This window comes from Elgaria multicarinata, chromosome 2 (genome assembly GCF_023053635.1).
Source record: "Elgaria multicarinata webbii isolate HBS135686 ecotype San Diego chromosome 2, rElgMul1.1.pri, whole genome shotgun sequence".
Classification (NCBI taxonomy): domain Eukaryota; kingdom Metazoa; phylum Chordata; class Lepidosauria; order Squamata; family Anguidae; genus Elgaria; species Elgaria multicarinata.
Genome location: NC_086172.1, coordinates 167,306,566 through 167,327,078, shown reverse-complemented (window position 1 = coordinate 167,327,078; position 20,513 = coordinate 167,306,566). Strand labels below are relative to the sequence as shown.

Here is a 20,513-nt window from a genome sequence, read left to right as displayed (position 1 = left end):
ATGTTCTTGTGAGTTAGGAAACTGTGTGGATGGGAAAAGAACAACAGATTTGACTTGATCCAGGCTTATTTCTTATTATATATATATATATATATATATATATATATATATATATTCTTTTAAAAGGCACAAAACCCACAGTGTATTATGTCCAACAGCTTTATTTTTTTCAACATAAACTAGAAATTTAGCATAGAGCTAATAACAGAAAGAAAATATTAAACAGAACACTTAACCTTTCAGTGCACTGTAAGACCAATGTATAAGCAAACATTATCTTCCTAATGTGGCTGTTGTGAATTTTAACCAAAGAGTTGAACTGAAGTGGCTGAATTATATTTTTCTCACTCGGTTCTTTGGAGAAATGAGCTCACATTAAGCCGCACTGTCAAAACTATTAATTGTAAGAATCTGAACCATACAAGCAATTTATGTGTGTCCTTAAATCCGTAAAGGGAAAACACCAGAACCCTTTTCACTTGTAAGCCTTCTGTGTAGAGGACTAACCCAAGGGAAAAGAAAGGAGCTGTCCCTGCTCTCCAACCCAAGACTGCACCCTACGGTTCTGATCCCACCATTCCTGAACTTGCCTGACTCCACCCCTTCTGACCTCTGCACATTGGGCAAAAATCTGAAGATGGAGATGGCTGTACCCATATTGTTTGCTCCACACAGAAACACTGTGAGATTGTAACTCCTGACTACATGGAGAAGAATATGTTAGTACACCTGCCTACCTTTTCAGAACTTTGCCCAAGAGACAGAGGTCAGAGGGACAGTGTCAAGTGATGTGATGTCAGGGGCAGCAGTGCTACGCATTAGCCTAGCCTACGCCAACCTGGCTTCTCCAGATGTCTTAGACTTTAACTCCCAGCCTACCCCAAGTCGGGGAAGGCTCCATTAGCCCTTGAGATGGCTAACATGTGAACAACGTTCGAGTTATTCCAAATTCAAATAATGCACTTTTTTTTTAAAGCTCCAAGGAGTCCATTAGGAGAACAGAGAAAATAATTAAATTGAGAACGTCACATTTTATGTTCTTCTGGGAACAGTTAATATTCTGATCCTAAATACGCTTGGGGTATAACGGGACTTTCCTTCCAGCAAGCGTGCTTAGCACTAGAGCCTTAGGCGTTTAACAAAACCAACTTATGCAGCTGGTACAGGGAGGCATTCCTTTCTCTTGCATCCTGATGTTTGGACTGGTCGATAAGAAGCTCTGGCCTCAGCTAACAGAGTGAAAAAATGAAAGAAAAGTTACTAAATACGTGAACAACACCCCAAAAGCCCTACCTTAGTACATGCAAGTAGTGAGGGCTTAAAACAGATGTTAGCAACATACAGTTCATGTGCTGGGGAGGGAATGTAGCTCAGTGGTAGAGCAGCGGTTTTACATGTGGAAGGTCTCAGGTTTGATCCCTGGTAATTCCAGGTAGGTCGTGAAAAGCTCCTGCCCGAAACCCTGAAGAGCCACTGCCAGCCAAGTGTTGATAACAATAGAACACATAAAACGAATACAATATTACAAGCGATAAAAGCCACAATAAAACCAGCAACAGAAAAGCAATAAAAACCAACAACAAAAGCAGCAATAAAAACAGCAAGAACAGCAATCATTATCAGGAAAAGGCCAGAGTAAAATTAAATGTTTACAAGGCCTTCCGAAAAGCCTGCCATGATGGGGCATGGCAGAGCTCTGATGGCAACTTATTCCAGAGATGTGGGGCCACTGCAGAGAAGGCCCTCTCACGTGTGGTCATCCACGTAATTGCTCTCACAGGTGGGCAAACAAGAAGAGTTTCTCTTGCTGGTCTTAAAGCGCGGGCAGGCTGATATGGGCGAAGGCGGTCCTTCAAGTCACTTGGTCCCAAACTGTTTAAAGCTTTTAAGGTGAAAACCAGCAATTGGGCTCAAAAACACACCAGAAGATGTTGGGGCAAACTAGTGCAGTTACATGGAAGGCAAGTCCCCCATGGCACTGTCCCATCTCACTCAAGACCATGTTTGTGAATATCTGAACCACTGAAACACATAACACTGAGCCATAGTTTAGCATAACATCCAAACCCCAGCCTAGTGCTGTCTACCGTAGTTTTCTCCAACTTGGTGTCCTCCAGGTGTCTTGAACTGCAACTCCCATTATTCCCAGCCTTCATGGGAATGGTCATGGGATGGCTGGGGATGATGGAAGTTGCAGCCAACACTTCTGCAGAACAGGTTGGGGAAAGTTCATAGAATCATAGAACAGCAGAGTTGGAAGGGGCCTATAAGGCCATCGAGTCCAACCCCCTGCTCAATGCAGGAATCCACCCTAAAGCATCCCTGACAGATGGTTGTCCAGCTGCCCCTTGAAGGCCTCTAGTGTGGGAGAGCCCACAACCTCCCTAGGTAACTGATTCCATTGTCGTACTGCTCTAACAGTCAGGAAGTTTTTCCTGATGTCCAGCTGGTCTACTCTAACTAGGAGTGGCTTCCCGGGTCTTGGATCATGGTCTTTCCCATCACTTGCTTCCTGTTCCTTTTAACTGGAGATGCCAGTGATTGGAACTGGGACCTTCTGCATGTAAAGCCTTTGCTCTACCATGAAACTCTGGTCACGCTTTCCCCCAGTGTATGAAGGTGCCTTATATCAGTATAGATTATTTGTCCATCTCACCCAGTATTGTCTATTTGGACTGGCAGGGGCTCTCCAGGGTACCATAGTTAACGCTATGGAATTCACTACCACAAGATGTGATCATGGCCACCAATTTGGATGGCTTTAAAAGGGGGGGTGGATAAATTCCTGGAGGAGAAGACTACCAATGGCTACTAGTCCTGAGGACTATGTGCTACCTACAGTATCCGAGGCAGTAAGCCTATATACACCAGTTGCTGGGGAACATGGGTAGTAGGGTGCTGTTTCACCCATGTCCTGCTTGTAGGTCCCTGGTCCACAGCTGGTTGGCCACTGTGAGGACAGAATGCTGGACTAGATGGACTTTTGGTCTGATCCTGCACAGCTCTTCTTATGTAGAGGTCATATATATCATCTCCTACTTGACCCTTTTCTGAAAGATTATTTAGTTTATTTTTAATTATTTGTTTCCTTTCTATACTGTCCAACAGATGAGGCTCCCTGGACAGTTCACAACACACACACACACTTATAAACACTATGAAACAACATTATAATAAAATTGTGTTTTTTTAAAAAAAGATACTATTATTATTTAATTCATTTCTATACCAATGACAGAGATTGGACCTGGGATCTTCTGAATGCAAACATGTACTCTACCACTGAGCTCTGGGCTTTTGCATGAAGCCACCACATCCAGTTTCCTGTAGTGCTAGCAAATTTTAATCCAGGTGGGCTAAACCTTTTGTTTACAGTTTCACTTATACAGAAAATAAAGGTTTGCTTGGTTTGCTCTTAAAATCGTTCCCACTACAACTTGACAACCCTCTCTGGAATTTTGCGCTTTTGCATGGCTTGGTGTTACGCTAATAGGCTTTAAATTTGGGGACAAACCTTACCTGACTCCATTCATATGGGCTTGCATACCACTTAGGAGGAATTACTTCACGGGGTTTGGATCTGCAAATCAGACTGGGGGAGAGAAACTTATCGTGAGTGAAGAAAACTCATATTAATAGGAAAGACGTTTCTTTAAATGGAAAATGCATTGCAACACCTACACAATCTACAGGTATCTTTGCAGAACACAACAGATAAAAAATATCACCTATCTCATAACGGGGATGTTTGACTAAATGACCCACTTTCCACTTTCCAGTTTGTAATTCTTATGTATTCTAATCCTGAAGGATTACAGCTAGTCCTTTCACCTGTAAATGCTTTGCCCAGCTCAGTCAGTTGGAAATGATGCAAACCATGTTCATATGGCCATAGGGCCAAACATTATCTGGAAGAAATATCTGCAATGACACCAGATCCTCCACACTCAGTTAGACCTCTGAGAGGGGGAGTCTAGGTATGCATGGCTCTACTTATGTTCTAGGTATCCCCTGTAAAAGTGCCCTGTGTCTGCCCAGTGGGTTGAATAGCATACTGTTCAACTACTTTCATTTGGCTTCTGTGACGACACCGACCTCACACAGAAGGCCTTGCCTTAGCAAACCCTTCTCAAGCCAAGCGCCACCGCTTGAAAAGCCAGAGAAAAGGGTAAAACTGACACAACCTCTCCCCTATATGTGAAGGAACAAGGTAAAGGGTTTTGAAAAATAGGTTCTATTGCTGAGGTACTGAACTGCAGGTGTATTGGTAGATGTTTTTACACTGTGTAAAATAGCAGATAATAAATCCGGGCTGGCACGTGGTTTGCGGTAACAGAACACAAAGTTTATTGAAATTGAACAGATCTTTGGTATTTCAATTTAGATCAAACCTGCTTATTTTTATATTTAAAACAACAATCCTAAGTCCCTTAAAATCCTATCTCTTCTCATGCCTCACACAACAAACATTCTCAAGAAGCACAAGCCTCAGACACTCAAAAAGAATAATAATCAGAATCAGACTCAGATAAGACAAGACAAGACAAGACTAGACCACAATCCCTGCAGCCAACCTATTTATACTCCTCCCTCCCCCTTTCTCACCGCATCACTAGCCACACCCACTCAGTCAAATATTCCGCACTCGCTAGACATACAAAAACAGACATATCTAAGGGACAGAAATTTATTAGAATGTAAGCCTATGCGGCAGGGTCTTGCTATTTACTGTTTTACTCTGTACAGCACCATGTACATTGATGGTGCTATATAAAATAATAATAATAATAATAATAATAATAATAATAATAATAATAATAATAATAATAATAATAATAATAGAAAGGTGGGTATCGCCACAGCTTCTTTATCATTTCCACTGGCCTGGTTGGCATCTAATCTTTTAACAGGGGACATAATTTTAAGCCGAGCAAGGGAAGGGCGAACAAACACTGCCTCAGTTCATGGCGACACTCTGTGCATTGTACTTTTTGAGGTGTATAATATATATATATAGTGAATGTGACCAAGAGGTGTTTGGAAAAGCAGGTTGCATACCTATAACTGTGCATTCACAGTAATAATCTGTGCATTCACACTCACTTTGGGCAACTTCTATAGCTGAGGAAAACGTTCTGGCGGGAACCCTCCCCCACTGTCCACAAAGGGATGACAAACATTTTAAAACAACACCCCAGCACCACCAATACCACTTCTTTTCTACAAAGACCTGGTTCACACTTCATGACAAGCCTGAGTATGGGTTGTCATTGAATTGCAAAATACCCCATTTCCCAGAAAGAAAACTTGCCCAAGAACCCCAGCAAACGGCAGAGGTGGGGGCTGAGTTCCAAAATACAAAACCACCATTTTGAATCCAGTTTACTGCTCCAACACCCATTTCACAGAAGGCAAACTGATGAGGCTCGGGGACAAGTACTTTTTGGGCAAGTTATAAGGCAGAGTACAATCTGAGGACCAAATATCAAGTCACATGTTTTCCCCCACACAAAGCACAACAAAATGACCATTTCAGAGATGATGATCTGGTGATGCTCAGAGAAACACACACATATTTATGTATTTGTTTGTATTTATTATTGCATTTATATCCTGCCTTTTTTCCCCTCCAAGGAACCCAAGGCAGCATACATAATCCTCCTCCTCTCCATTTTATCCTCACAACAACCCTGTGAGGTAGGTTGGGCTGAGAGTCTGTGACTGGCCCAAAGTCACCCAGTGGGTTTCCAGGACGGAGTCAAGACTAGAACCCAGATATCCTGACTCCCAGTCCAACATTTTAGCCACTACACCACATTATGCAAGCCCCCCTTCACTCCACCTAATAAAAAACAGGTAAATCATACACAAACCCAAGATGACCGTCCTACCCCAGAATACTCTCTACCACTCTCCGGCTTACCTTTACCATTCCCCCCGCCCCGATGATTGGGCATACTTCAAAAGGAAGTACTGGGCTGCAACCACCTGGCATTTTTATTTTCTAAGAATAGTTCTGGAGCCCACCTGGGGACCTAGAAACATTCTTGGAAATAAAGCTGGCGCTTGAGGCTGACGCTTAGCTTTGCGGCATGCCAGCCTCCCAGTTTAAAGAATAAAAATAAAAGAGCCTGGCAGGAGCCAAGGGAGGTGTCTGAGGCATACTGGTGCTCACTGGCACCACGCTGGGGACCCCATGCCTGAAGGGAAAATGTTGCCATTGGGGAGGGAAGCGTGAATTTGAGATGCCTCTATGGATATCTTGGCTCAGTTCAGATAACACATTTCTCTACGCAGTGGAAAACTCCAGTCAATGGTTGAGTTTGTAGAGTTTGTAGTTCTAACTCCACCGTTGTGTGAATGTGGGTTCCCATGGAGTTGAGTACAATCCATTGTGATGTTTATTTGACAGTTTCTCTGCCCTCTCTCTTCCCCCAGTCCTCCTGATGGTGTCCTATCAGCCATTGCTGGGGGGAAGAAAAAAAAACAAACAATCCCTGCGGCGCTCCTAGAGTGGCACTCCCTCCTTTTGCCGCTCTTGCCAGAGAACTCTGTAGCCAGTGGGAAAAGTCCACTCACCGCAATGGGAAACTCCATTGAGCCCACCACACAACACACAATAAAATGGTTGTGCAGGAACTCTCCTCTGCACAACATGGATATTCAACGTGGAGTGTTTTCTAAAAAAAACCTTCCACAATGAGGTGGATTTTTCCCCCCAGACAACACATTTCTCAATGGTGTAAACATTCCACCGTGGAGTTCTCAAACCGCTGTTGAGAAATGTGTTGTCTGAACTGAACCCTTGAATTGCAAGAGAGAAAGTAGCAGAGGTACCCAATGGTTGCAGTGGGCCGAGGGTACACTGCAAGCCAGATGGAGTCTCCAGGGCTGAGAGTTGCCAACCTTATCGTAAATCAGGAAGGTGCTCGCAGAGAAGAAATCAGCATCCCACTGAAATTATGGGAGAGGGGAGGCTGGAAGGGCCCCCTTAAATCAAATCCACAAGCCCCACTCCCAACAACACCCAATTTCAGCCAAATCATCCCAGCAGTGGCCTTAAATTATTTATTTATTTATTGCATTTCTATACCGCCCAATAGCCAAAGTTCTCTGGCTGGTTTACAAAATTAAGACAGTTCAAGTATAAACAACAGTATAAAACCATAATATAAAATACAATATAAAAGCACAACCAAGATAAAAACAGCAGCAATGCAAAAATACAAACTTAAAATACACATTTAAAACAGCAAGTTCAAATTAATTTATAGACTTAAAATACTGGGAGAATAAAAAGGTCTTCACCTTGTGTCTAAAAGAATATAATGTAGGTGTCAAGTGAACCTCCTTAGGGAGCTCATTCCACAGCGGGGGTGCCACAGCAGAAAAGGCCCTCCTCCTGGTAGCCACCTGCCTTACTTCCTTTGGCAGGGGCTCGCAGAGAAGGACGCCTGAGGATTACCTTAGGATCATTCTTTAAAGGAGTAAAGAACCCCTCTGCTGGGTCACTCCAAAAATTCAAGCACTAACTGAACTCATTTATTAAGAGCATTTTGACAAGACAAGCATTTAAAACATCCCAATTTAAGTTCATCTCCCAGTGTTCATCTTTGCATCGGCTGGGTGTATACACATGCATGAGCCCTTATTCATCTATAGATAATAATCCGAGCTATTTTTAGAATGTTTTGTCATGTGTGACAACTCGATTACTACAGACTCCCTGCCTGCCAACTCCTGTCTCCTTGAGCTGTGCAAAGCACGGCCGCGATATATTTTAATTCATTCTGTCTAGACATGTTTTTCAAATACATAGTTTCCTCTTAAGTAGTGATGACATATGGTAAATACAATTAATGTAAACTGCAGATGTACGAATTGCCCTGAATACATGATGATACATTTAGGTTCTTTTACTTTTCCAGGACTGTGTTGTTTATTGTTGCACTGTATCCCCTGCAGGATCAGGGTGGGTAACAGCATTAAAAATAAAGTTCTTATTTTAAAAGAGTAAGAATATACCCTACCCAGTGCCTGTTTACCCTACCCTGTGCCTGTTTGCATTCTCTTCCCCTCCTTATTGTTTTATTATGATTTTATTAGAATGTAAGCCTATGCGGCAGGGTCTTGCTATTTACTGTTTTACTCTGTACAGCACCATGTACATTGATGGTGCTATATAAATAAATAATAATAATAATAATAATAATAAGAAGAAGAAGAAGAAGAAGAAGAAGAAGAAGAAGAAGAAGAAGAAGAAGAAGAGCCATGCTGGATCAGACCAAGAGTCCATCTAGTTCAGCATTCTGTTCACACAGTGGCTGACCAGCTGTGAACAGGGGAACCCGCAAGAAGGACATGAATGGAATAGCACCCACCTCCCACCCAGGACCCACCTCCCAAAGGCATACTGCCTTTGATACTGGAGATAGCATAGAGCCATCAGGGCTAATAGCCTTCTCCTCCAGGAATTTGTCTAATCCCCTTTTAAAGCCATCCAAATCAGTGTCCATCACTATGTCTTGTGGCAGTGAATTCCTTAGTTTGAGTAAGCACTGTGTGAAGAAGTACTTCCTTTTATCCATCCTGAATCTCTTACCAATCAGCTTCATGGGATGATCTCATTGGGTTTCTAGAATAATGAGAGGGGGAGAAAAATGTCTCCCTATCCACATTCTCTACACCATGCATAATTTTGCACATCTCTATCAGATCTCTCCTTAGCCTCCCTTTTTTCCAAGCTAAACAATCCCAGCTGTCTGTAACCTTCCGTCATAGGGGAGTTGCTCCAGCCCTTTGATCATTTTAGTTGCCCTTTTCTGCACTTTTTCCAGTTCTACAATATCTTATTTTTGGTGCAGTGACCAGAACTGTACACAGTATTCTAAGTGTGGTCGCACCATAGATTTGTATAAAGGCAGTGTGATACTGGCAGTTTTATTCTCGATTCCTTTTCTTATAATGCCTAACATGAAGTTTGCCTTCTTCACAGCAACCACACACTGGGTTGATATTTTCATTGAGTGTTGCAACGAAACCTCAAAAATCTCTTTCTTGTTTAGTCACTGCTAGCTCAGAAGTTGGGATTTCTTGCCCCAATGTGCATCACTTTACACTTGCTTATATTGAACCACATTTGCCATTTAGAAATCCATTCTCCCAGTTTAGAGAGCTCTGGAGAGCTCCTCATAATCCCATTTTATTTTAATCGCCATAAATAATTTGTTGTAAGCGGCAAACTTGGGCACTTCAATGATCCCAGATCATTTATCAACATGTTGAAAAGAATTGGTCCCAAATGAAAGTTCTTAAATGAGAACTTCTAGCCAAATCTGAATGTCTTTCATACTGACAGGAGTAGGCTGGCAAGTGCTATTTTGTTTAGTTCAGAATCCCTAGAATGATGTTTTGAGGTATTCTGGGCAAAACAAAATGATGGCCATCAGCTGAAAGGAGGGTAGAGGAGGACCACAGAATATCACTGCCAACACCCCATTACTGAAATGCCACTCCTCTCTATCGTGGCCTGAAAATGTGGCAGTGAAGTGGGGAGGGGGGTTAGCCCAGAACTACCATTGGAGAAGCACCAATTTGTCCAAATCTATGCAAAGGCAACAACTATGCTAATCTATGCAACAAGATTGCTATCACAACAGAGGTGACTGAAAACTCCAGTTTTTCAAATGACTAAAGCGTTAATAATAGAAATGAACTTAAATACAACAATATTTTATAAACTGGGAGGAAAAAAAGGTAGCTTTACCTTAAAAGCTTCTGGCGAACAGCATTCCGCAACTGGGAAATTCTCTCTTGACCAAAATTCAGCAAGCCATTTGGGCTGTCAGAGACTAATTTGTTAATGGCAAGCCTTAGAATGTTTATCTGTGAAAAAGATGGTTTTTTTGGGAAATCAGTAGGGCTAGAAAAGTATTTTTTTAGAAAACAAACTAACTGGCTTTTAACAAAATTACTTAATTAAATACAAAACACTTTTAAATTAGAACTATCAATCAAAGTATTCATTTGACTAATCAGTTAGAACGTAGGTGATTAATCAATTACATTTAAATAATTTTGCATATAATCAAAATCCAACTTGAGGATGTGAAAGAAGTGCAAATTACAACAAAAACTGCCTCAAAAGGTAAAGAAGCAGGTCCTTGATTGTGACCAACCCAATGGAAGACGATTCTGAAGTTTTTACTCAAAGTTCCTTTTAAGAATACGGTAACATACAAAAGCTACAGCATCTTTAAAAATAAATCATAGAATAATAGTATAGTAGAGTTGGAAGGGGCCTATAAGGCCATCGAGTCCAACCTCTTGATCATTGCAGAAATCCACCTTAAAGCATCCCTAACAGATGGTTGTCCAGCTGCCTCTTGAATGCCTCTAGTGTGGGAGAACCCACAACCTCCCTAGGTCATTGGTTCCATTGTCGTACTGCTCTAACAGTCAGGAAGTTTTTCCTGATGTCCATCCAGAATCTGGCTTCCTGTAACTTGAGCCCGTTATTCCGTGTCCTGCACTCTGGGAGGATCGAGAAGAGATCCTGGCCCTCCTCTGTATGACAACCTTTTAAGTATTTGAAGAGTGCTATCATGTCTCCCCTCAAACTTCTTTTCTCCAGGCTAAACATGCCCAGTTCTTTCAGTCTCTCCTCATACGGCTTTGTTTCCAGACCCCTGATCATACTCATTGCCCTCCTCTGAACATGCTCCAGCTTGTCTGCATCCTTCTTGAAGTATGGTGCCCAGAACTGGACGCAAACAATATTGTTTTATATTGTTTTAGGTGATTAAATTGCTCGGGCTGCGGAAGTATCATCTAGTAATCTAAAAATGGGGCACCATCTCCACTTCATTAGCTTCATAAGAAATGTAACAGATTCACAGGAGTTATGCACCTGATAGCAATTCTACACTTGTTCATTGCAATTGCAGATAAAAGGAAGATTACATTTGTTTCAAATGGCTGAGACCGTGTTCCTGTCCATAAAATCAAACATTATGTCAATTCTAAATAGATCTGAAACTGGTTTGTCATGGCTCCCAATGAAACATTCTTGGACATTGTAATTCTGTGTGTGCCAGGCTGGGGGCGTGGGGAAGTAGGCCAGATTTGTAAATAGTAATTTGGCTGGTTGCCTGTGGCAAGTACAGATTAAGTCCTGGCAATGTGGCAAGAAAAGTTTTGAATACTTTGAGAACTGGTTCTGTTTTCCCTTCCAGGCAAATTACATAGATAGGTAGGGTGTTATTTTATGGTTTAGGGACTAAACCACAGTTTATCGACTAACTTGCATGGCTGGGCTAACAATGAGAAAACTACCATTTCAGGATTTACTGGGGGAAGCCATGACTGTTCACCCAGTTTCAAACAGGCTTAAATTTGCAGTGTAGATGTGCTCTAATGACGGTGAGGTTTATGTTCAACTACTTCCCTCATTCAGACTCAACATCAGGAGCAACGCAGGATGAAGCAGGCTCAAAATGATTAATTCCATTAATTTTGCATAGCTATAGTATGAGATGTCCAGTCCGGATCCTTCCTTTTCAATATTACAGCTTTTCCTCTTCAAAAGAGTAAGTCTTGTACTAAGCCTCTCCCCTGGTTGCCACTGGCGATCAAGAATTCTAGGCAGGCGAGCAGGTGGAATTCCCTCCAGGCAAGGAAACATGTTGGTGAAGGAGTGCATGTTACAGCTTCCTTGCTGGTCATGGAGGAAGAGTCTTAACTTTCTCCACGGACAGTATGGAAATGTAGCAGAATGAAGGAGAAATGGAGCACTCTCCTTTGTTAGCCCATTGTGCTTCTAAAATTTGTTTTATCCTGGGTTTTTTTTCCTCCCAGGACACGACCGTCTTATGAGTGAAAAACAGGTGAGTAGATTTTTTTTAACAGGCTAATAACTTTTAGATGCTTAGTAACAAGGCTGAGTAAGCATCAGCTTGATTTGGTTCCCACAGAACAGGAGTTCATTCATTTTACTTAAAATAGTTATAGCCTATAAATGACTATTCAGAAAGAAAACCCACTAAGGTCAATGAAGCTTTCTCACAGCTAAGTAGCTATAGTATCACAACCTCTCTCTCTCTGTCTGCAAGGCAGTTTACGTACAAAATTAACTCACAAAGCAAGGACAAAATACAAAATATTTTTGCAAATTATGTTTTACCAAAATCAAGAGCAAAACAGCATCTATCTTAATAAGCTGGAGAAAACCATGGATCATAATTATATCTTGTTGAAACCTGAGAGAACAGAACATAGAATCATAGAACAGTAGAGTTGGAAGGGGCCTATAAAGACATTGAGTCAAACCCCCTGCTCAATGCAGGAATCTACCTTAAAGCATACCTGATAGGTGGTTGTCCAGCTGTCTCTTAAATACCTCTAGTGTGGGAGAGCACACAACCTCCCTAGGTAACTGGTTCCATTGTCGTACTGCTCTAACAGTCAGGAAGTTTTTCCTGATCTCTGGGATGATCGAGAAGAGATCCTGGCCCTCCTCTGTATGACAACCTTTTAAGTATTTGAAGAGGACTATCATGTCTCCCCTCAATCTTCTCTTCTCCAGGCTAAACATGCCCAGTTCTTTCAGTCTCTCCTCATAGGGCTTTGTTTCCAGACCCCTGATCATCCTGGTTGCCCTCCTCTGAACACGCTCCAGCTTGTCTGCGTCCTTCTTGAATTGTGGAGCCCAGAACTGGACGCAATACTCTAGATGAGACAACTTTCTCCTGGTGCCTAAAGAATAGTCAAGTGGATGCTGACCGTGGCATGGTGCTACTTCTCTATTTGCAAGGTGTTGCTGATGTAAGGGGAGCACTGAAAAATGTCAGAGCAAAGTGGTACATTCCACTCAAACCACCCCAGTACTCTACCATCTCATTCTGCTGCACGTGTAGACCAAGCTGAAAATTAATGGAAATCATCCAAGGTTGGGATAGCTATCGCTTTTTTGAAGAGATAGTATCCAATATGACCTGTGCACTAGCAGGACCTATCGCAAGAGCAATCAAAACCAGAGGCTTCGTTTCCAGAAGACTGCAGATCATCGAAGCTCGTGGAAGGGAACTCCAGTAACCAGCTATGTTCCAGAAATGAGTGTTTCCACTCATTGCTGGGCTTATTTCTGGAATTGCTAGCTTCTGTTGCGTAAACAATCAGTTCCGCTTCTGCAAGAGAACCAGTGGAGGAACACCAGAGGTACAGGATACTGCCCCTGGTCTGCAGATTCTGACACGCAAGATGATTTCGAGGTTATGACCAGGCATTCGCTGCACTGAAGCCAGACAACTTTTTAAATTCTGCTGAAGAAATCCACGAAATCCAAGGACAGTACGTTAACACCATGCGGCATTCCAGTTCTAAAATCTGAACTCGTGTGTGCTTTACCTGTGTTATGTCGTCCACATCAATCTGCGCATCAAACGCAAGCTCTATGTCATGGTCCTGAAGGACTGGTGTTCCCAGAGAATGGTTCCATCCCAAACCACAAAGGACACCAATGTATCTTCTCCTGCTTTCATCAGCCCTAAAGAGAGCGAGAAGCTTTGTAATGGCCGGGAGTAAGAAAAAATACAGCAATTTCCTACGAGATAACCTGATACTGGTCCTATGTAGACATAATGGGTTTGGATTCTAGGGCCATAGCTAGACGAGGGCTTATCCTGGGGATCGCCCCAGAATCGTCCCTGTGCATTCACATGACACACAGGGGATCCCAGGAGCAGGGAGGGATGATCCCTACCTTTCCCCGGGATCTCGCCCTACCCTTTGAGCCCGGTTTTTCTGCGATCCTGGGCTGATCCCGAGACTACAGAACGTGTGGCTGGGCGTCGTGGTTTGTCTTGGCTCCTCGTGGTTACTCGCAAGGTGCCGGGACCCGCACACAAGTCACAGAGCTCCTCAGGAGCTCTGCGCCCATCGGGGGTGGGGTGCGGTGAGTGGGGATTTTTTTTTTAAAAAAAACAACCCTACCTTTGAGCGCACAAGTGCATCTTCTGTTGTTTTTTTAAAAAAAGAAAATGGCGGGTGCGATGTCCTCTCCCTCCGAGGTCGTCGCACGCCACGTGTAAATAGAGGGGGAGATCTCGCGATAAAAATATCATGAAATTTTCACCCCTCCATCGCGCTAGACCCATAGGTCTAGCTGAGGCCTAGGTGTCCCTTTCCACGAATGGAAGGCGTCTTTCCATTTGCAGAACACCTTCGGATTCAGGGGAGGCTCCCAAAAAGTAAAAGGAGTAAAAGGAGATGATTGTCATTGCTTCTCTTTCAAGTTTTATCTTTGCAAGATAGAAATGTGATCTGCACACCTGAAGGAAAGCAAAGATTTGCAGGACACTGGACTTCCAACATCCATTCCTGCATTTAATTTTGGCAAATTCCAAAATTTGCACTTGGATAAACATGGCCCCGGATTACACAAATAAATAAGCAAATCTTGGGCAGTCTTGTTGTCAACAATGTGGAAATTGGATTTATGGAACACAATGTGAAGATCTGGGAAGGCGTGCAACAGTTCTTGTGCGGGGTGAAGAAGCTATAAAGAAAGCTGCACGTGGGCATTGGTGAAACTGATTGCTAGCATATTGCTTAGAAATGAGAACACACCTGAGATCTATCACAGGAGCGAACAGCATGCTGAGCAACGCTGGGAGGCCCGGAATATGAGGCATGAGAGACGTCTCCCTTAGCAAAATTGTGGAACCTGTTGTCATCAAAAAATAATAATTGGCCATTTTAAAGAATGCAATAATCTCACACATGTCAGTAGTGATGGTAAACAGAATGATAGCACAGGCAGAAGAGGTTGTAACAGTACACTACTTACCTGTTGCATTTACTGTTATGGAGGCAGCAACCAATATCTGTTGGAACGAATCCTCAGGGGCATCAGCAACAACGACGGAGTTTACACTCTCCTTCTCTACCAAGACTGTTCTAGAGGGGGATGGAAAAGAACTGTCACAGGGCACAGGTTGTTTATACACAGTGGCTTTACAAGGAATTCCTAATACAAAGCAGAAGAAAGCACCAAGGGTTGCATTCAATGTTAGTGCTACTTATACTAGATCCTTTACACGAACGGGATTTAACACTGGATATACCTCCAAGATGGAAGGCACAATCCTACGGGGATGGCTGGAAGCCTCTGAACCTGGAGGCGCCATCTGAAGCAGAGCAGGAGCCGTGGCAGAGCTGATATTTGCCTCCGCGCTCTTCCCACTCTGAATTTTCGCTTGACGGGCTTTTTGCCCATTTAGCTGAGGCGTCTGGGAAGGCGAGGGAAGGAGGTTTGTGGAGGCCTGGGGATACAGTGTAAGCTGTCCCCACCCTTCCCACCGGCACACCCTCTTCCCTCCGAGGTTGTCTTTGCAACCTCGGAGAAGTATCACAGAATCATAGAATAGTAGAGTTGGAAGGGGCCTGTAAGGCCATCGAGTTCAACCCCCTGCTCAATGCAGGAATCTTGAAGCATTTTCTCCGCACCGGCTGTGACGGGGGGAGGAGCTCAGACTTCTGGTTTGGAGCACTGCCTCTGACCTCCAAACTATTGTATGCCCCTCCATGATCTTAACCAATTAAAGCTAATTGGTTAAGCCTCATAAATCAGGGATAACCAACCCGATGCCTTCCAGATCTTTTGGGCTACAAATCCAATAATCCCTGACAATCTACTATGCTGGTTGGGGCTTATGGGAGTTGTTGTTGTTATTGTTGTTATTATTATTATTTGCCCAATAACCAGTGTTCTTTGGGAGGATTACAAACAGTTCAAAGACTACAATACCATAGAAATAGTTAAAAATATAAAATTCAATACAAATATGTAAAAGAATGCAACTTAATACAATGCAAAACATCTGGAGGGCACCAGATTGGAGTCCAAAATATCTGAAGGGCAACAGATTGCCTAGCCCTGTTATAAATGATTAAAAATCAGGCAACGGTTTGTTTTTTTAACTGAAATAATTATTTTATGTACAAGCATTGACAAAAACCTCTGTCAGCAAGAATCATCTTAGAAGAGACACTGCCCCATCTTTCTCATAGAGGATGGCATACCTCTTCCACCAAGGTTGTGCCTACTGGGATAAATGTGCCCCAAAACTAAAAGAAAGCATGCCTTTTTCTTCAGATCGCTTCGTTTGTGTGGAAGTTAATGCAAATTTGACCAATTCATCCATTAAAAATCATACATCAGAACAAAAGAAGAGCCCTGCTGGATCAGACCAAGGGTCCATAAAGTTGAGCGTTCTGTTTACACAGTGGCCAACCAGCTGCCCGTGGGAAACCCACAAGCAATGACTAGATTAAGTTCTCTTAATCAGGCTCTAATGGAAAATATATGTCCCAGGGGACAGAACGTTCTTCTTGGCTTTGTAGGACCCTCATGAGAAGCTCAGCTCAGCTACAGTCTGTCACGCTTGGTTCTCCTATCTACGATGGGAGAATGTAAGACAAGCCTTGCTAGATCAGACCAAAGGTCCATCTAGATTAGCATCTTGTTTCCTGCAGTGGACAACCAGATTCCTCAGAACAGGAATGTTCTGGAAAACCCTCCCTCGTGCGGTTCGAGAGGCGGAAAATGTGACATCTTTTTTAAGTGCCTCCTGAAAATGTACCTTTTCACACAGGCTTTCCCTGGATTTTAACTCAGCTGGTTTTATAATGTGTGTTTTTCTAAACAAAAAAAAAGTCTTAAGTTTATGTGATATTTGTTGTATTTTATGGTTTTAATCGTGCACTGCCCAGAGAGCCTTGGCTAATGGGCAGCATAAAAATGTAATAAATAACCAAATAAATAATAAAGAATTTTGGGTTGGTGGATGTATTAAGAATACTTTCACAGTGTCATGGGCACCTTTAAAGAATGGCTGCCATGGGGGGCTCCAGCCTGACCCAGGTGGACACAAAACATGCATTTCCCTGAAGGCACACTGGTGAGACTAAAAAAAAATTACCTTGCTCAAGAGCCTAAGTACAACACAGAGGTGAGATCTGAACCCCAAACCACAAAGCCCATAGTTTTCTGCTCCAGCAGCCATTTCACAGAAGGCAAAGTAAGGAGACTCAGAGATAAATAACTTGGCTGAAGAACTGCGTACAAGGCAGAAACGGGGGCTCTGATCTTCAAATGGCAAATCATATATTTGTCCCCACAAAGCATAGCAAAATACCAGTTTCGCAGAAGGGAGATGCTCAGAGAATCAGAAACACACAAAACGCACTGCGTGCCAAAGTGGGCACCAATGGCTCTGAGGCTCTGGGGCATTCTGGGAAATCAAGATGGCACTGAAGGCCGGGGGGAAAAATTAATTAAGAATCTTTTAAAATGGAATAAAAACCAGGAGGGGACTGGTGGGCACCACAAGAGGTGTCTGTGGGCATGTCGGGGTGCCACATTGGAGACCCCAGTCTTTGGAGACATCCACAAGCCAGGCATGAAAGCGAAAGCCTTTCCCCACTGTTGTTGACTGAACACCGCAATGCAGCATCGTACCTGAACCTGGAACCTCGGGTCAGATTGCTGAATTTCAAACTGTAGGGGTTGTATGGGCCAGTCAGGCTTGCCTTCGAGAAAAATAAATGCAACATTGCAGTTAGTTACCTCTGGAATTGCTTCCGATAAAAGTAAAGTGTAGCAATGTTTGCTGAAACAAGCCAGCTTCTTAAACGACAGCTTGAGGTCAGCTTGTTTCAACAAACCAACAATTAACCAGTTTATTGGGTTTGCTCGATACAGCAAACTGTAATTAATTTAAAATGAAGCAAACACTTCTGAACACCTCCTTGTGAGTGAGAAGGGGGAAGAATGTGCGGGCCCAAGGCTCACCTAGCCTGATTCTTGTAACACTAAACTATGGTTTGGTATTGTGTGCGAATTGAGGCTTTATCATCTTAATATTTCAGATAATCTAATGCATAAAATTGCTTGCACCAACTACTGACTCCCAAACAATAAGCCCCAGGATTTGCATGAGCACTACGAAGATTGGGCAGCCCCTCCCCACCCCCCTCAAAACCTCCACAAGGTTATGGAGTCACCTGGCTTTAATAACGAACAATAAAGCAACTTGTTATTAATAGACACAAATGGGAAAGCAGCCTTTCATCCTTCAGGACATCTGTAACACTCGTCTCTGGGTGGGAAAAAAGATCACCGTTCCTGGTCAGCTTACCTTGCAGCGTGGTGCACTAAACTTATTGGCAGAGTAGCTTTCCAGTAACATCTCAACCAGGCGATTCTCTTCTTCTTTTGGGCTGTTCTGGGGAGATGCAGTTCCTATTTCTCTGTTCCCTTCTGGCTTTGAAAACAGCTGTTTGAGGTTTTCATTGCTTAGCTAAGAGAAAAATGAAAAAAAGAGGCTTTGAAAGGTGCATGAGAGAGAGAGAGAGAAGGAATACGTTTGGCTTCCCGTGAAACTTTGTTTTCTTCATCGGATGGAGGGCATCCTTGAAGCCCGTTAATCCTCCCACTCGTTCTAAAATGCAAGACTAAATGAATCTCCTTTGAGCCCTTCCCTCACTCTCCCTCCAAATAGTTCTAGGGAAGCTTTCTCCAATCCGGTGTCCTCCAGATCTGTTTGACGGCAATTCCCAGACAACATGGCCATTGGCCAAACACATCTAGAAGGCACGAGGCTGAGGAAGGCTGTCCTATGGCAGGTGAGTGGGGATGTCCATTGCTCGGAAATTGGGCCCATTTTAGGTTCTGAGGACTGAGCATAACATGTCCTTCTTGCTATCACTCTGCCCTTCCCTGTTTTCAGAGCTTCGAAAAACTGAAACTCTCAAAAGTAACATCCTTCACCAAGGCATAAAATGCATAGAGTGTGTCCGTCTGTGGGTGGGAGCTTACTCCCACAACTGACACACTTTATAAATGGGGCCTTGATGGCCATGCACCCACAGGTGTGGTGTGATCTAAGATCACCTGTAAAAAGCAGGACCATAGACGACTGAAAAAGTAGGATAAAATGTATTGTATTTTCTCTTGTACACTGCTCCGAAATTTTGAATGGGGACCGGTATATAAATATTGTAAATTAATAAATAAACTAAATGAAAATAAAACAGTAAAGGACACTGCCTCAGGGTGATCCCAGACCAAGAAAGCCTTATGCTGAAGCTGCCACAATGGCGGTCAACGAAGAACTGAGAGGCTGGGCGTGAACCCGAGGTAGCAAGCGCACTGGGCGGCGGGTGAGGGTTCCCGCCAAAAATCTCCTCAGCTGTAGAAGTTTCCCAAATGAAGCTCCTTGCAGGCGCGGAGCCCTTATGTGTGACGCACAGACCACGAAGAAGAACAGACACATACTATTGATTCATAGGAGTCCTCTCCCAACTCAGCATGACATTCTTGGATAAGCGTATTGCGGATGTTCACGGTGTCCGTAATTCCGGAGTACTGGAACACTTCCACGTGCAAGACGCTGTGCACGATTGAAAAGATCTTCACCATCAGAGCGCAACCGTTGACCAAGGAGGCAAACCGCTGGCTCGCGGCGTAACTCCACTGTTCCCCACAGACGCGGGACTGCGCAGAGGGCCGTAGCCTGCGCATCTTGAATTCCAGGGCCTAAACAAAACGAAACAAAACTCATCCAAAGAAACAGGCATTTTCCGAAACATGGAAGTGCCCAGAGAGCTTCGACTGATGGGCAGCATAAAAATGTAATAAATAAATAAAAATAAATAAAATAAATTTGAATGAAAAGCAGTGGAGGCTGCTCGCTCTGAAGCCTGTGGGGTAGTGACTCCACTCCGGGTTTCAATCAGGTCTCTAACGTGTTCTCGCACTGACATAGGAACCACCAGCCTCCACTGACTAAAAGGTTTTAAGGTTCCCCACCTCCTCTCCTTACGTATGACACTGTTCCTTCGTTCATTAAAACCGAAGAGAAACATTACCTGGAAGGGAAGCTCTCGAAGATGGCTGGGAATCTCCCGTAAGTAGTCCAAACCCACTTTCGATCTATTGCCATAATCTACATAGAAAACCTGGACAATAAAGCAACAGCATTTTTTTTAAAAAAAAGGTTGAAAATTCTTCCAAGGCATAGAGGAAAATGAGTAACTTGCAAATTCAGTACAGCAACCACACGCAAATCTGAACCTATTACATAGTAAGGCAGCCATTTTAGGATTAGGACAGCCATTAAGGTCAAGGACTGCTTCACTCAAAATGGCTGTGTCAGTCCAGCTGAGAGCTCCCCTCCTTCTTGGTACCAACTACCACTGCTGAGGACATCAGAGAAAGTGGAAGCATAAGAAAGTGGAAGGGCTTTCTCCGCTGTGGCACCCCGGTTGTGGAACGAGCTCCCCAGAGAGGTCCGCCTGGCGCCTACACTGTACTGCTTTCGTCGCCAGCTGAAGACCTTCTTATTCACTCAGTATTTTAACACTTAATTTTAACTTAAATTTAAATTTTACTGTTCTAACTCTGTATTTTAATCTTATATCCATTTTGCTGTGTGGTTTTATCCTGGTTGCGC

General features: G+C 43.3%; 1 protein-coding gene across 1 annotated transcript in view; it reads right to left on the bottom strand.

Moving 5' to 3' along the window:
- Positions 1 to 1,095: 1,095 nt before the first annotated feature.
- TDRD9 (tudor domain containing 9) overlaps positions 1,096 to 20,513 on the bottom strand; it is a 120,145-nt gene continuing 100,727 nt past the window's right edge. Inside the window, exons 30-39 of the mRNA XM_063118493.1 lie at positions 19,930 to 20,019; positions 19,337 to 19,597; positions 18,198 to 18,359; positions 17,519 to 17,589; positions 14,846 to 14,955; positions 14,626 to 14,722; positions 13,405 to 13,543; positions 9,767 to 9,885; positions 3,515 to 3,592; positions 1,096 to 1,224 (exon numbers count right to left, since the gene is read on the bottom strand). Coding sequence (XP_062974563.1) covers positions 1,128 to 1,224; positions 3,515 to 3,592; positions 9,767 to 9,885; positions 13,405 to 13,543; positions 14,626 to 14,722; positions 14,846 to 14,955; positions 17,519 to 17,589; positions 18,198 to 18,359; positions 19,337 to 19,597; positions 19,930 to 20,019 — 1,224 coding nt within the window. The 3' untranslated portion in view covers positions 1,096 to 1,127. The remainder of the gene's footprint in view (positions 1,225 to 3,514; positions 3,593 to 9,766; positions 9,886 to 13,404; positions 13,544 to 14,625; positions 14,723 to 14,845; positions 14,956 to 17,518; positions 17,590 to 18,197; positions 18,360 to 19,336; positions 19,598 to 19,929; positions 20,020 to 20,513) is intronic.